This window comes from Vulpes vulpes, chromosome 5 (genome assembly GCF_048418805.1).
Source record: "Vulpes vulpes isolate BD-2025 chromosome 5, VulVul3, whole genome shotgun sequence".
Classification (NCBI taxonomy): domain Eukaryota; kingdom Metazoa; phylum Chordata; class Mammalia; order Carnivora; family Canidae; genus Vulpes; species Vulpes vulpes.
This window is the reverse complement of record NC_132784.1, coordinates 113,016,642-113,032,401: the sequence shown is the minus strand read 5'-3', so window position 1 is coordinate 113,032,401 and position 15,760 is coordinate 113,016,642. Positions and strand designations below refer to the sequence as shown.

Below are 15,760 nucleotides of genomic sequence, written 5' to 3'. Positions count from 1 at the left end.
TATGTTGGAAGGTTGACCTATTTTTGTTGATTTTGAGGGGGTTCTCTACCTCCTGGACATGGATGCCTGTTTCCTTACCCAGATTATGGATGTTCTCTGCTGTAATTTGCTTCAATATGCCTTCTGCCCCTCTCTCTTTCCTCTTCTTCTGGGATCCCAATTATTCCGATATTATTTTGCTTTATGGTATCACCTATCTCTCTACTTCTCCCCTGGTGATCCAGTAGTTATTTATTCCTTTTCCTCAGCTTCTTTATTCTCCATCATCTTGTCTCCTAGATCACTAATTCTTTCTTCTCATTTGTGCTAGCAGCTAAAGCTTCCATCTTTTATTGCATCTCATTGATAGCCTTTTTTATTTCAACTTAATTAGATTTTAGTTCTTTTATTTCTCCAGAAAGGGATTGTCTAGTGTCTTCTATACTTTTTTTCATGGTCAACTAGTAGCTTTATAATTCTTATTCTGAGCTCTAGTTCCAACATCTTACTTATGTCCATACTGATTAGGTCCTTGGCAGTCAGTACTGCCTCTTGTTCTCTTTTTTGAGATGAGTTTTTCCATCTTGTCATTCTACACAGAGAAGAATAGATGAACGAGAGAACAAAACGCTAAAATGGCAATAACAACCAAAGAGAAATATACACTAAACAAATCAGAAGAAACCTGAAACTGAAAGAGAGAGAGAGAGAGACTATAATCAGACAGGTGAACAAAATAGACAATACACTAGATCCTACGTGTATTTTGGTCCATTTGTTTGAAAACTAGATCCCAAAATTGTAACAAAGGAAAAAATTATATGTACAAACAAAAATTACATACAGTGAAAGGATAGAATGTAACTGTAAAAATGAAAATTAAAAGACAAAACAAAGAGACAGAGAGAAGGAACATAAACAGACAGGTAACCAGAACAGAGCAATACATTATATCCTGAGTGTAGTTGGATCAGTTTGTTAGAAGAAACTACATCTCAAAATTGTAAGGAAAGAAAAACATATATTTATGAGAATAAAATTAAATACATTGGAAAGATAGAATGTAATTATAAAGACAAAAATTTAAAAAGATTTTAACAAGACAAAAAAAAAAAAAAAAAAAGAGAAGAAACAAACAAACAAAGAAGCAAATATGATCAGACGGGTGAAGAGAATAGAGCCATACATTAGATCCTGTGTATGTTTTGGTCCCTTAGAAGAAACTGCCTCCCAGAGTTACCAAGAGAGAAAAACTTATACATATACAAGATAAAATTAAATACGATGAAAAGGTAAATGTAATTGTAAAAATGAAAATTTACAAAGATTTTTTAAAAAGTTGACAAAATAAATTGGTTGAAATAAGAAAGAGACAAAAATTAAAAATGAAAGATTAAAGAATTGTGGTGAAAAACCCCACGAATTCCACATGCTGTATCCCCCTAGCGCTGGAGTTTTGCAGTTTCCGTGATAGGCCAATGTGGTCTTGGCTGCATGGCCCTGCTAAGCCGGGGAGGGCCCAGCTGCCCGGATTCTCAGGTGTCTTTGCCCGGCTGGCATCGCTGCCCCCCCAGGGGGCCAGGCTAACCTGTCTGCTCCCACTGCTCCATGTGGCTTTCGTCCCGAAGCTCGGATCCCCCTCCTCAATGCCCTCAGGGGAAAGCAGTCCATCTCTCCCGTCTCCCTGGTACCCCCAGCCTGTGACCCAGCATTTCTATCTCAGGCTCGCCACCCTGCCTTAGGTCCCCAAGCCCTGCAGACTCCTGTGGTACCCGCCCCCGGGTTGCTCTCCCTTGGGGGGACAGGATGGGGGCTGAGGTCCTGCGGCTTGCTGGGCCCACAGCGACGCCGACTGTGCCCGTCGGTGGTTCATGGAGACCCTGATCGAGAGCCCAGGCCTGGGCCCGCTCACGGCGCCAGCCTCCCCGCTCCGAGGCCAGGAACCCTGCCGCACTCGGGCACCCGTCTCCTGCGACCCCGAGGACCCTGACACCACCTGTCCCCCCAGGACTCTGCCCCCGCTTGGCCACCTGAGCCCCTTTCAGGCGGGGAGGTCCCTCACATGAGCGCTTCTGAAAGCTGGGACATGGTGCTCCGGGGCTCCCCAAGCCCTGGGCCGCAGCCAGGGCTCCCCCCCATGGCCTTTCTGGGGTTCACTTCACACGCCTCCTACCTTGCAGAAAGTGGTGGTTTTCTGTGTGCAGAGTTGTAGCCATTCTTCCATGGATCTCCAGTTGAGCTGGCAGGTGTCCGGAATGATTTCGAGGTTACCGACCGAGCCCCTGGGATCGGGCAGAGGGCCCAGGATGGCAGCGGGGTAGGCCCTCTCTGGGTTCTTGTCTTTCTCTCTTTCTAATCCTAAGCTGCAGTGTCTTGTCTTGGGCTGGAAACGTTCTACTTCATTCCCATTACTACTTCAACTTCCGTAGGTAAAATAAGCTTACCCTCCCCACCCCTGAAGTCTGAGTTTGGTGCATGTCCTCTGTCCTCACCGCGCACCCCCTTCTGCCCCGTTGAGGTGACTGCCCGTGCGGGCTTGCCCAGCCCAGGCCCACCGGAATCACTGATGGCATCACCCGCTTTCCACCTGGGCCCCTGGGTCACACGCTGTCTACGTGGGGTCGTGCTGCAACCGCCTGTGCTAGTCGTACCTCCCACTGGAGGAAGAGCTCTGACACTTAGCAGGAAGTTCATGACTTCGTTGAGTGAATGAAGTGTAGAGTAAGATCAGGAGTCTTCCTTCCTGCAGGGAACCTGGACTAGAACTGGCCATCAACCCTCAACGGGCTTCCTTGTCTCCAGGGAAGGGGTCAACTCTCCGCCAGCCCGTCGGGGTTGTCAACGGCGTCAACTGCCGCAGCTTCAGTCAGCCTGTGACTAAGTCCTCCGTTGGACCAAGGAGAGGTGCTGGTGATGCTGGTGTGGGGTGGACCGTATGGCTACATCTCCCTCTTGTGGCTGCTGCTTAGAACGCGTCCCCAAAGCCTTTCTGGTTACACACGCTGTAGGTTGGTGGTTCTGAACATGTCAACCCAGATTTTGTTTGGGTCAGAGGTAGGCTTTGGACATCAGAACTTTTTAATTTTTTAAAAAAATATTTTATTTATTTATTCATGAGAGACACAGAGAGAGAGACAGAGACACAGGCAGAGGGAGAAGTAGGCTCCATGCAGGGAGCCCGATGTGGGACTCGATCCCAGGACCCCGGAGTCACGCCCTGAGCTGAAGGCAACCGCTCGACCACTGAGCCCCCAGGGGCCTTGCATCAGTACGGTTTTCAGGGCTCCCCAGGCAACTCTAATATTTTGTCACCTTTGTCACTTTGGCAGGTGCAGGCCGGCGCTGCTCTCTTCCCTGGGGGAGGCTGGCTCCCCACTTTGGTGACTGGAGGCCGCAGAGCGAACCTGGCCCACACCCTAGGAAAGGGACCGCGTCACAGCTCACCCAGCCCAGTCGGCCACTTCAGTGTTCGATGGCTGCGGAGCCCCGAGGCTGCCCAACGTGTCCTGCCGGCTGCTATGTTAGGAACCCTCCAGGTAACACAAGCCAAAGGCCAGATTCCTTGATGGATTCTCCAAAGTTTATTCATTTCCAGGAGGTAGAAGCAAAAATTCAGGAAGAGACGTAACTTACTGTGATGAGCGGTTCCTCAGCCCGCCTGTCTGCCCGGCCAGCGCCAAGCGTCCTAAAGAAGCCTGGGACGACACCGCGCTGCGCTCCCTGAGCACCAGCCCCTTAAATCCAAGAATAGCCTGTTCCTCTTGGGTTCTCCTGAATTCACACATCTCAGTCAGAAGAAAATATTAGAAAAGAAACACGGGGAAACGGGGCTCTAAAGTCTAGATTTCCCTTTCTAGGCCCGAGGAGGGGAAGGCTGCAGACCACGGGCCGCGCCCTCAGGGAAGGGAAGGAGCCGAGGGCCCCCAGCCTGCCGGGCGAACACAACGTCAGGTGTCACTCGAGGGTCGCCCGAGAGTCCTCCAGTCGCAGCCACCCTCCTCAGTGTGGTCTGGAGCCCAGGCCAGGGAGCGCTCAGCGGGGGCATCTTCTTTCCCTTGTTGTCTCCATCGCTTCGCTGGGGAGAACTGGGCCGCAGGAGAACCCCAGGGGCCGGAACCGACCTACTGGAACAATCCGGGTGGCCTCGGGGACGTAGGGGACGAGTGCTCCTAACCGCAGGCTCACAAATCCTTCGTGGCAGCTGCCTCAGATTTTGAGAACAGACTGCTAATGAGCCTGCGGTCCTACGGGGGTGGCAGGGTCAACCTCTTTTAAAACTTTAATCTGGGGATCCCTGGGTGGCGCAGCAGTTTGGTGCCTGCCTTTGGCCCAGGGCGCGATCCTGGAGACCCGGGATCAAATCCCACGTCAGGCTCCCGGTGCATGGAGCCTGCTTCTCCCTCTGCCTGTGTCTCTGCCTCTCTCTCTCTGTGTGTGACTATCATAAATAAATAAAAATTAAAAAAAAAAAACTTTAATCTGCTCAGAATCGAGCCTCGAATCCCACCTGCTTGTGTTTGCGGAGTTCCCCAGGTCCTAGGCCGTGGGGCGCAGCCCCCACCGTGCGAGTGGGACGGGTCAGCTCCCAGCTCCCAGCCCCCTCCGGAGCAGAACGGGGTCACTTGACTCGCACCCGGCCCCTCAGCCCCAGACTCTGAATTGGAAACCACAAAGGCAGGCAGAGGGGACGCTGGAGAGGTCACTCGGGTGCCGGCGGTGCAGCAGCAGCCTCGAGGCCCCCAGGCCCGCGGAGGCGGGGAGACCCGGGGGGCCCAGGAGGGCCACTGGCGCCCACATCCTGGGGCGCGAGATGGGTGCCCTGGTCGCAAGGCTGGGAGCCTGCCGGTGGCTTCTGAAGCCGCAACCACTAAAGTCGCACCGGACCCCATTCAACCAATCAAAGTGCTTAAACAGAAGTGAGTGGCCCTGAGAGCAGAAAATAAGAATATAGGGCTTTACTTATTAAAAAAAAAAAAAAAAAGTCATTCTGTCTGCAGTCTGCAATTTAAGTTATTAAGCATTCAATTATTTGGAGCGGTTGGGTTACAGTAGGTTCATTTTTTACTTGAGGATAAATTTAGTGCGAGAAGGGGAGTGCCTGGTGCCGGGTAAAGACCCAGGGGACGTGAGGCCTTGGTGTAAACAGGCTCAGAACACGGTGACACGGTCTCAGCTGAGACTCCCCGGTGCTGTTCAACAGAGGAACCAGAGAAGTAGGGATTTAAAGATCATTTTGAGGCATGCTAGGGGGGCTCGGCGGTGGAGCATCGCCTTCGGCTCAGGTCATGACCCCGGGGCCCCGATCGAGTCCCGAATCGGGATCCCTGCAGGGAGCCTGCTTCTCCCTCCGCCTGTGTCTCTGCCTCTCTCTCTGTATCTCTCAGGAATAAATACATAAAATCTTAAAACAAAATAAATAAAAAACAAAGACCGTTTTGAGAAGTGAACAATCAGCCTGGGACAAGTTCTGATTATCCGAGTTCCTCTGTAACAGCATCATCAAACACTTGTCACCTTCCTTTAAACCTAATGAATAGTCTGCACTGAATAGTTTTAAGTATCCTTAAATACTTAAATATTATACATATAAGTACATGTATGTTATATAATATTAAACTTAACTATTCTGTAAGTTTTTTAAGCATCCTAGGTGATTTTCTTTCCACGATTCAAAGCTCAGAGACCTCACAGTCTTGTCAGTTTATTGACCTTTCAGCTTCTGGGTTTTGCAAATATACTGACTCTATTAGCTTCTTTCATAGGATAATCTCAGAGTGTTCTACATAGAGTAAGGAGTTCATCACCCTTCAGCGTCCGTCCAGAGAGAGAAAGTGAGGCGCACAGCCTTGATTGGTCTGTGCGGATCAGGTCCGCGCAGTGCGGGGTCAGCTCATAGGGCCGAGGCAGCTCACAGGAGGCACGAGGTAAGAGGTCCCAGATCCTGGGGCTGGCGGCCAGCGTGGGAGCGAGGCACTAGGTGTCCCAGCTTTGTCCTTCGGCTCTCAAGGTCCAGGCCCAGCAAGGAGCACCACCTGGAGGCCTGGGCTCCCGGGACTCACATCACTCGTTTCCAGCTACACCACAGAGCTGGAAAGCTACACCAATGGTCCTGTCCCCAGGCTGGGCCCCAGGAGCAGGCTGCGTGGCTCGAAGTCCCCAGTTTTTGTCCGTCCCACAGGTGGCTGTGCAGGGAGCGTCACCAGGGAGTTGATCCGAGAGGAGTACAGATGTGCAGAGTGTCACGGGGGGCTTGGGACCTGGAGCTAAGTTCGGGGTCCACGGTGCCCCCTCCATATTTCTTCAGAAAGTCCCTTCACTGAGCCTGTGGTGTCAGCTCTCTGGGAACGTCACGCTGGCGTAGACTGTGATAGAATGTGGTTCCTGGGGGCAAGAGACAGGATGTCTAAGGAGAGGCAGCAGCACAGGCTACAAATGGACACCGCACTGCTTAGGAAGAGGAGTCTCCAGGAGGCCTGGTGGCCTGGGCAGGGCCCGCACTCAGGTCCCCACACTGCCAGCACCCCCTGCCCCGGGCTCCAAGGCCCCAGCTCACGCACGCCCCACCATCGGGGAGACCGGGAGCTGTGTCTCCTGGTTCCCGGCCTCCCCTTGCCATTTGCTTTGGTGCTGAGCATGGAGTGGGGAAGCCAAGAGAATGCTAACGTATGAGCTTTAGAAAGGGATGGTGAGACCCAAAGAGAGAAGGATGGATTGCGGGGGTGGGGTGGGGGTACGATGGGGCTGTGGGCAAAGACATCTTCGAGGTAGAGGGATTCAAGAGGCAGAGAAAGACAGGAATGGAGGAATTCAGGAAGTTTGGCTGTAAAATGTGAAATATAGACTATTTTTGATGAAGAAAACATCCCTAAAAATCTGCATTATTGCTTAAAGCTTTTTAAAGCCAGATTCATGTGTTTAATTCCCCCCATTGGCTGGGACACTGTTCTGAGACTAGAGCTCCAGGTGCAGACAGGGCGTCCTCCAGGGGTCTGTCTGTCTGGTAGGAATTTTGCGGCAGAGGGATAAATGCAGGCATTTCTGAGACCTTTTGATCCTCAATTATCTCATGTAATAGAACCCCACTGGATCTAAGATTTCAGCCCAGAATTTATTTCTGCCCATTTAGGAAAAGGAATAATTCCTGTCAAGTAAACTTAATCCATGCTGATCTTGCAGTGGGGGTAGCTGGCGAGGCTCGATCTGGGCTGCACACCATAGTCCCTTCCCCGCTTATGCCAGGCACACTCCCTGCCTAGACATTCTGATGAAATCGGGCTGGATGGAGCACAGGCATGAGCCTTCTCACAAAGCTTCCCTGTGATTCTGTTATACACCTTGGACTCAAGATGCAAATCCCAAATATACATTTGGTCTAGGATCCCTTGGGGAGGTTGTTTTTTAATGTATAGATGCCTGGTTGCTCACCATGGATGTTCTGATTGAACAGAATCCTAGTAGAAAGCTCCAGGAATCTTTATTTTTAGCAAATATGCCAGCTGATTCTGATGTGGTTTTTGGACAGCTCTCAGAGAAACACTAGTGAGAGAGAAAGAGCTATGTCTCCATGTGAGCAGCCAGGAAGGGTCTCCCAGAAGTCCCACAGCCAAGGCCGTGGAGGATCCTGGTGACCCACTTGCTAAGGCCTGCCTCCCCCACTTCAGGACTGCTTTATTTTGGCTCTAGTCATGTCTCACGGTTCCCCTCTTCCACCTCTACCCTCCCTTCAGGGAGGAGGCTCAGAGAGATGCCTCACCTGGACAGGTTCTGGGGCAGGTTCTGGGACAGGTTCTGTGGCAGCAACATAAATAGTGGTGCAGGGGTCCTCAGCTGGCAAGGGATCAGGTTTCTTCTGAGTAGACTACAAGGGAAGCAAAGAAAGCGGAAATCAGCCGAGCAGAGTTGTTTCCATCCGATTCCCCCCACGGAGAACCACAAGATCCAGAGGCTTTGAGCTAGAAAGCCCTTCAGAGTCAGCTGGTCCAGCCTCCTTCCCAGGTGGAAATGCTCCTGCAAATTCCCCCGAGTGCAATTTTCACAACTCTGCTTGGACTCCCCAAGTGGCATCACGGAGTTCACAGCCTTGTGAGGCTGCCCACTTCACCGTGAGCATTTCCAGATGTTTTGAGTCTTCCTCGTGGTGCATCAGGACTGGTGTGGCTGTCACCAGGGCAGCTGAAGGGAACTGGATCTTCATACTATTTGTCTCAGTCCTGTCACCTCCAACACACTGAGTTCATCCCACCCCACACAGCTGTTCCTGCTATTTCCTTCTTGGACATGGTTTCCTGCGACTTCTCTTCCCTGCCGGAGTGCTGAACTTACTAATAAGCATATGTATCTAGGTGTACCAGTTTACAATGCTTCCACAGGTGCCACATTTGTCTCACATCGACTGCACACTAAATCCCATTGTTACATTTCACAGATGGAGAAGCTCAGAAAGACTTAATATTCCTATGTACACCCAAGAAGTATCAAAGCCAGGAGTCCCACGGAGGTCTCTTGGCTTAAAGTGCATGCTCTTCCCATCATGCTATTTTTCTTTGCTTACCCCAACTTATAATGACCTCTCCTCTACTTAAATTCCCCAGATTAGTCTAATTCATACGTGATTGCACTTAACTGTATGATATTTAAAACCCTCTGATATATTTACATGGTTTTTTTTTTCAAACAGACTAATTTTTCCTATATTTCTTTGCATTCCCCACAAATATAGCCCTGGGCATTTTTTTTAATTCAGCTGATGTTACTTTAAATGGCCTACAATCTACAAGACTAGGACAAAGTCGACAAAGTCAGTGTAGGGGTGAATTGAGACCACATCCCTGTGAAATGGAGGTAACAAGACTTATGCCAGGGAAGTCATCCTTTCAACACACTTTGGGGGCACTGGGGTAGGATATTGCTACTCTCCATTTCTCCTGGATGTAAAGCAAGACTTGAAACATGTTTTCATGTGAGGAAACTCTGAATTCTGTCCTCTGATGGAGAAGGTAAGGAGTTGAAAAAGCTTACTGGAGGAAAGAAGACTCCAGGTGGGACATGATCTTTCTCTTTATATACTTGATGGATTGTCATGTAGAAAAGGAATTAGACTTGTTCTATAGAGTCCTTCAGGTTTAAACCAAGATTGGAATTTGGGGAAAATATTTTGGTTCAATACAGTGAAGATCTTTCTAACACTAAGAGATGCTCAAATGTGGAGTGGATTGCTTTAGGAGGCAAGGGATTCCTCATTTCCGGAAGTGGCTGGGTTAGATCTGGGCTTCTCATACTTGAATGTGCATACGCATTACTTGGGCATCTTGTTAGAAGGCCAGTTCTGTTTCAGAAAATCTGGGGTAGGACCTGAGGTTCTGCATTTCTAATAAGATCCCAGGTGATGCTAATGTTGCTTGTTCACAGACTATATTTTAGTAAAAAGGAGCCAGCCAACACTATGGAAGTAATACTGGGAAGATGACTCAAGCAGTAATTGGGTGATTCAAAGAGATGACTTTCAAGATCCCATACAATTTATAGATACTATATGTTGGAGAAAAAATGACTTTAAGGAAGGATTACTTGCAGTAATGAGATAGATGAAGAGATTGTGAAATAATTTAATTAAGAGACCTTTATCCACCCCTGCCTGTCTTCCCATCTGAGAGGACTTTGATAGGCCCTGACTTAGAAGTACAGGAGAGAAGTCAGTAACTCGTGCTTTTAATGTTTAGTTAAGTTTTGGAAAGGAGAAGAAGAGTATAAAGGAAACCACCTATAGTCTTACCACTTCAGCACAACATGGTTAGCGTGTTGTTAGATTTCCCATCAGGGCTTTAACCTGGATTTAGAGAATTCTTCTAAATATAGTTGTAATAACTTGGTGCATTTTTGTATCTTGGTGTCTTCAGTTAGGGCATAAGTCCAGGGAACATGATTTACAAGAAACTCCAGGGGTATTATTCTCACATATTCTTTGGGAGTGGTGTTCCCCAGAGTTATACAAGGGAGCACTCCTGATAAGACCTACAAGGATTCCCTCGCAGATAGCAAGTGTGTGTTGCATAATTTTCCCTGTTACTCTAATCTTTATAACACTATCATATGACTGTTACAAATAAGAACAAAGGAAATGTTAACATTTAATCATTGTCCACATTATAAGCCTTTATATGATCTCATATAGCATTGCAAATATGAACAAAGAAAATTATAAAAATGTAAGTGTAAATGCGTATTGATGTGTAAAACAAAAATAACCATGTCTCCTATGTTTAAACATACATGAAATTACAATAAAGGCCAAAAAAGACATGTAAATCAGAAGGTGAAATTAAAGGGAAAATGAAGTATTGTGTAGGAAGAGAATAAATATTAGACTTTGGTGAGTCAAGGAGGCATTTTATAATTTCTAGGTTAGCAACTAAAAAAAAGGGGGTAAAGTTTGCTTAATTATGAAAAGGGAGGAGAATGGAATAATAAATATATAATTTAAAAGACTCCTCCCTCAGAGGAACCCCTGACTCAGGTAGCTTCACCCATGAATCCTACCAAATATTTAAGGGAGAAATAACATTAATCCTGCCCAAAGGAAATATACCCTGTAGTGGATTGAACTGTGATCCCCAAAAGATAGATCCATCCAGAATCTCTAAACGTGACCTTCTTTGGAAGAGGGTCTTTGCAGATGTCATTAAGGTAAGGATTTCAAACTCGGGTCAAGCTGGATTAAATCCAGTGATGAGTGTCCTTTTAAGAGATGGGAAAGGAGGCCCAGAGACGCAGAGAGAAGAAATGTACATGGAGGTGGAGGCAGAAATTGGACTTCTGTAGCTACAAGCCAATTAATGCCAAAGAGTGTCCAGAGCCACCAGAAGCTGGAAGAGGTAAAGCAATATTTTCAAAGGGATCGTGGCCCTGCCTGTACCTTCATCTTGGACTTCTGGCTTCCAGAAGTCCAAGCTAGAGAATAGCTTTTAAGTTTTAAATCTCCAGGTCGGCAGACATTTGTTATGGTGGCCCCAGGAAACAAATTTGCACTCCTACTGATTTTGTGAGGTTAGCATAATCTTGGTATCAAAACCTCACCCAAGCATTACAAGAAAGGAAAATTGTAGGCTAATTCCACTCAAAAACCTAAACAGAACAGCGTCCTCTCAATAAAATATTAATAAAATAAAACCAGGCAATATTTAAAAAGGACCAGACTTCATTGTTTCTATTCCAGGAATGCAAATGCAATGTAGTTTTTGCAGATCAGTATGGTTCAGCAGATAAATAATAATTTTAAAAATAATATAAAAAAATCTGTAAGATCATATCAATAGATGCAGATAAAAATGTTGATAAAATTCAATGTCAATTCCGTAGCAAATCAGGAATAGAAGAGAATGTTCTCAATCAGATGAAAAGGTAGCTCCAAAAACCTTCAACAAAAAGCATATTTAATGGTCAGATGTTGACAGTTTCCCTTTTGAGTTTGGAACCATCCAAGGATGCCTCTTCCAACACTTCCATTCAACACTGGGAAGGGTGTCTCAGCCAGTAAAACAGGGAAGAGAAGTGATGTGATTTGAAAATGAAGAAATGTACTGCAATTTTTTACAGATAATACAATTATGGGCAGAGAAATTCCAAGTCATATATAGACAAATGACTAAAATTTATACCTGAGTTTAGCAATGTTGCAAATATAAGGTTAAAATACAAAAAGTAATTATATTTCTATGTATCAATAGTATATTAGAAACCAAAAAAAAATTTTAAAAGATAATGTTGATGATAGTATTCCAAAACCTCAAATGCTCAAATGCCAAGTCATAAATTATGACGGGCAAGTCCTTTTATGCGAAAAACTGTAAAACATCATTTAGAAAAACCAAAGAAGACCCACATGAAGGAAAGGATGTATTATTTTGTGAATAGAAAGACCCAATACTATTAGTACGTATGGTCTTCTCAAAGTGGTCTGTGCAGTTCTGATTAAAATCCCAGCAGGATTTTTAGGTAGAACTTGACAAACTGAATCTAAAATATATATGAAAATGCAAATGACTAAAATGGCCAAGACCTCTTGAAGAATGAGAACAAGTGAGAAGACATTTCACCAGATATCAAATTTATTATGAATCTGTAATCTATAATGAATTCGTAAAGACTGTATGGTGCTGGCACAAGCATAAACAAACAGGCAAAGGGAGCAGAACAGAGAACCAAAAAATGGGTCCTGATGCACATGGACCCTTGGCTTGTGAAGGTGGAACTGCCAGGGACAAGGGCCATCTTTCCAGTATGTGGTCGATAGAACCCACTCTGGAGAAAAACAAGACCTGTTCCGTCTCACACCATGCTCCAAAAATCATTTTCAGATACGTAACAGATATAAATGTGAAAGATGAACCACACAGCTTTTAGAAAATGATAGAATATCATCATTGCCCGGGAGTAGAGAAAGATTTCTCAAACAGGACACAAAAAGCATTATCTATAAAGGAAGAGATTGTTGAATTGCTCTACACTGCAGTTAAGGACCTTTCTTTAGCAGAAGGTGTCACCGAGAAATTGCGAAGGCAAACCACAGAATGGGTGAGCGTGTTTGCTAAAATGTAACTGCCAAATAATAATTTTAAAAAGTTTTAATTAAACAATAAAATAAAATGTAACTGTAAAAAAAAGCTCAAAATATTTAAAGAACTTGTACTAATCATTTTTAAAATCCTGAAATTCAAAGGAAAATGGGCAAGAGATTGAACAGGCACTTTAAGAAAGGGTATTACTATCACCAATAAATATTAGCATTGTCCAACCTCCTTAATAATTAGGGGAATACAAAATAAAACTATAAAAAGAAACATCCAATAGAATAACTAAAATTAAAAAGGCTGATAACACCTAGTGTGGATTAGAATGTGTAGCTGGCCTAAAAGTCAATTGGTGCGCTTACTTCGAAAAGCAGTTTGCTTCATCTAGCCAATTTGAGGATATGCATACCGTATGATTCAGCAATTCTACTTCTAGGTACATACCCAACAAAAATGTGTGCATGTATCTACCAAGAGACACACATGTGAATGTTCACAGTTGGAATTTTTATAAGAGTCTCAAACTGGAAATAACCCAAATGTCCCTCAATAGTCAACCAGATAAACTCAGTATATTCAGGGACGCCTGGGTGGCTCAGCAGTTGAGCGTCTGCCTTCAGCCCAGGGCTTGATCCCCGGGGTCCTGGGATTGAGTCCTGCATCAGGCTCTCAGCATGGGGCCTGCTTCTCTCTCTGCCTATGCCTCTGCCTCTCTCTATATATCTCTCCTGAATAAATAAACAAAATATTTTTAAAAACTCTAGTACATTCATACACTGATATTCTATAAAGCAATGAAAGCGAATTCATTATATCAAGCACAAAGACATATGAATCTCATGAAAGTAATATTGAGGGAAAAAACAGACCCAAGGGGGAAAATACTGTAGAATTCCATTTTTATAAAGATAAAGAAAGAGAGAGCTAAAGTATATTTTTAGATGTTAGGGTGGTGATATCTTTGGTGAGGAGAGAGAGAATAGAGATGAAGGGGTGGGCACAAGGCGGGCTTGTGGGGGTTTCTGGCAATATTCTGTTCCTTGATCTGGGTGGTGGTTATGCTGTATTAGAGCATTCGATACTGAAAGATGTAATTTCTCCTCAAACAGGTCTGTAGATTCAATGCAATCCTAATAGGACTTTTCCCCTTTTCTGGTACTTGAGAAACTGATTCTGAAATGTATACAAAAGTACAAAGGGACAAGAATAGGGAAACCCGTTAGAGAAAAACAAGGCGGGAAGATTTGCTTTACTAGAGAACACCATGGGGTAACCCACTGAGCTGACATTTATACTCTGTGCCCTTCTGGTATATATGTCATACTTTACAGTAAAAAGAGGGATGCTAGCAGCACCAGATAGGGAAGGCACTCTGCTAAAGTTGAAACTGGTTACTAAATGTGTAAATGCAGGGGTGGACCTTAGTCTTGGGACTCTCCTATATTTAAATAAATGAAGGGTGGTCCTCAGCCGTGGTGATGGTCTGTGTATTAAAGGCCCAGGCCAGTAGGCGGCAGCAGAAAGAAGAGCTTTGTCCTAGAGTTCATCTCTGGTGACCAGAAATGCCTTTATTGCCATCTGATACGATTTTCCAAGGTGCTAATCAAAGCTACCTTTACCCTCATATCCTTTACTCTAGAGTTTGCTTCCTCTGACCGGCCAGATTCTGGCCTGTGCATCACCTAGAACTGCCTTCATGTCCGCAGAACTAGACTATCTTCCTACCTAACCGTATTCCTTTAGCCTCCCTCTTACTCCTAACATATCTGCTCCTCGACTTCGTCATGACTAGTTCTTCATTCCTCTCTTCTGGCTCAGTCCAACCACCCTCCCTCCATCAAGTTTCACTTTCTTTCATCTCCAGCCTCCATATCACCTCCCATCTCTCCAACCAAAATCCTCAAGATCCCCCTTCCCTGTCTCCATGGCATTTTGCACACTCCTACGCTTGGATCAGCTCAACACGCCATACAACAGCCTTTCTGAACCCTCGCTCTGTCTGCAAGCCTGTGCCCTTGTCCCTAGAGAGGGGAGAGTTTGGTAATGGAACCATAGACACCTGGAATGCCAGGGCTGGAGGAGTCATGTGTCTTGTGTTTCTCACTTCCTCATTTTTCCCTTATGAAGACACAGATGACCAGAAGATCATCCATTGTTTTCCATTATTTCTTTTTTTTAAAGACTTTTTAAACGATTTCATTTATCTATTCATGAGAGACACAGAAAGAAGGCAAAGACACAGGCAGAGGGAGAAGCAGGCTCCATGCAGGGAGCCCGATGTGGGACTCGATCCCAGGACCCGGGGATCATGACCTGAGCCAAAGGCAGATGCTCAACCGCTGAGCCTCCCAGGCGTCCCATGTTTTCCATTATTTCAAATAATAAATAGTCCCATCTGTCACTGAAGTTGTTCTTGACTTCCGCCTCCCTAATTTCCTCTGCTCCAGAACCCATGCAGAACCATGAGTGTCAGACACACAAGGTGGACTGGCCAGGAATCCCTCAGGAAACATGACAGGTCCACCCTAGACAAAGAAAGTATAGAACTTACACCTGATTTCTGGACTTGGGCATAGATGGTAAGGCTTTTTTCTTCTTTTGTTGGCTTGTAATGATTTGTTTTACCTGGGGAAAAGAAATCACAGTGGTTATCTCTCTCCGGCCCACGCACAAACTCTGCTAGGATTTGTCGGGTCTTTACCCCCCACCGCATAGCCATCTTCCCCAGGGGTCCCAAAGGAACAAACACCAAGTCCCAACCCCCACCCCGCACATGTGTCACATGGCCTTAGGTTGGTTACTTGATCTCTCTATTTCTCCATCTGTGAAATGGGACTGACGTATCTGCCTCACAGGGCCATTGTGATGATCATATGAGATACTATTTGTAAAGTGTTTAGAACAATGCCTGGCAGCCTGATTTAGGCCCAGGATGTGTTACATGTAACTGGAATGCCGTTCAATTATTTTAATCTCTATTGTTTAATGTGCATATCTGGTCTCCTAATAGGATTGTCAGTTCTCCGAGGACAGGGCTCATTACCCTTTTGTACTCTCCCGCTTGTTGCACGGTGCTTCACTCTGTTTCTGGGGCACTTTACGTGTGCATAGGGGAAGAGATGTAAGATGGAAGGCCCCCCGGGACTGATTGGAAAATAAAGTAACAGTGTCATTCTGACACCCACCATCCGGAAACTTTGCTCAGAGCCCAGGGT

The 15,760-nt window shown here is 45.8% G+C and overlaps 1 protein-coding gene across 1 annotated transcript in view; it reads right to left on the bottom strand.

Annotated features, from left to right (window-relative positions):
• Nucleotides 1-4,919: 4,919 nt before the first annotated feature.
• The window catches only part of SLAMF1 (signaling lymphocytic activation molecule family member 1), a 32,907-nt gene continuing 22,066 nt past the window's right edge, over nucleotides 4,920-15,760 (bottom strand). The window contains exons 5-7 of the mRNA XM_025986392.2: nucleotides 15,097-15,170; nucleotides 7,733-7,837; nucleotides 4,920-6,360 (exon numbers count right to left, since the gene is read on the bottom strand). Coding sequence (XP_025842177.1) covers nucleotides 6,310-6,360; nucleotides 7,733-7,837; nucleotides 15,097-15,170 — 230 coding nt within the window. The 3' untranslated portion in view covers nucleotides 4,920-6,309. The remainder of the gene's footprint in view (nucleotides 6,361-7,732; nucleotides 7,838-15,096; nucleotides 15,171-15,760) is intronic.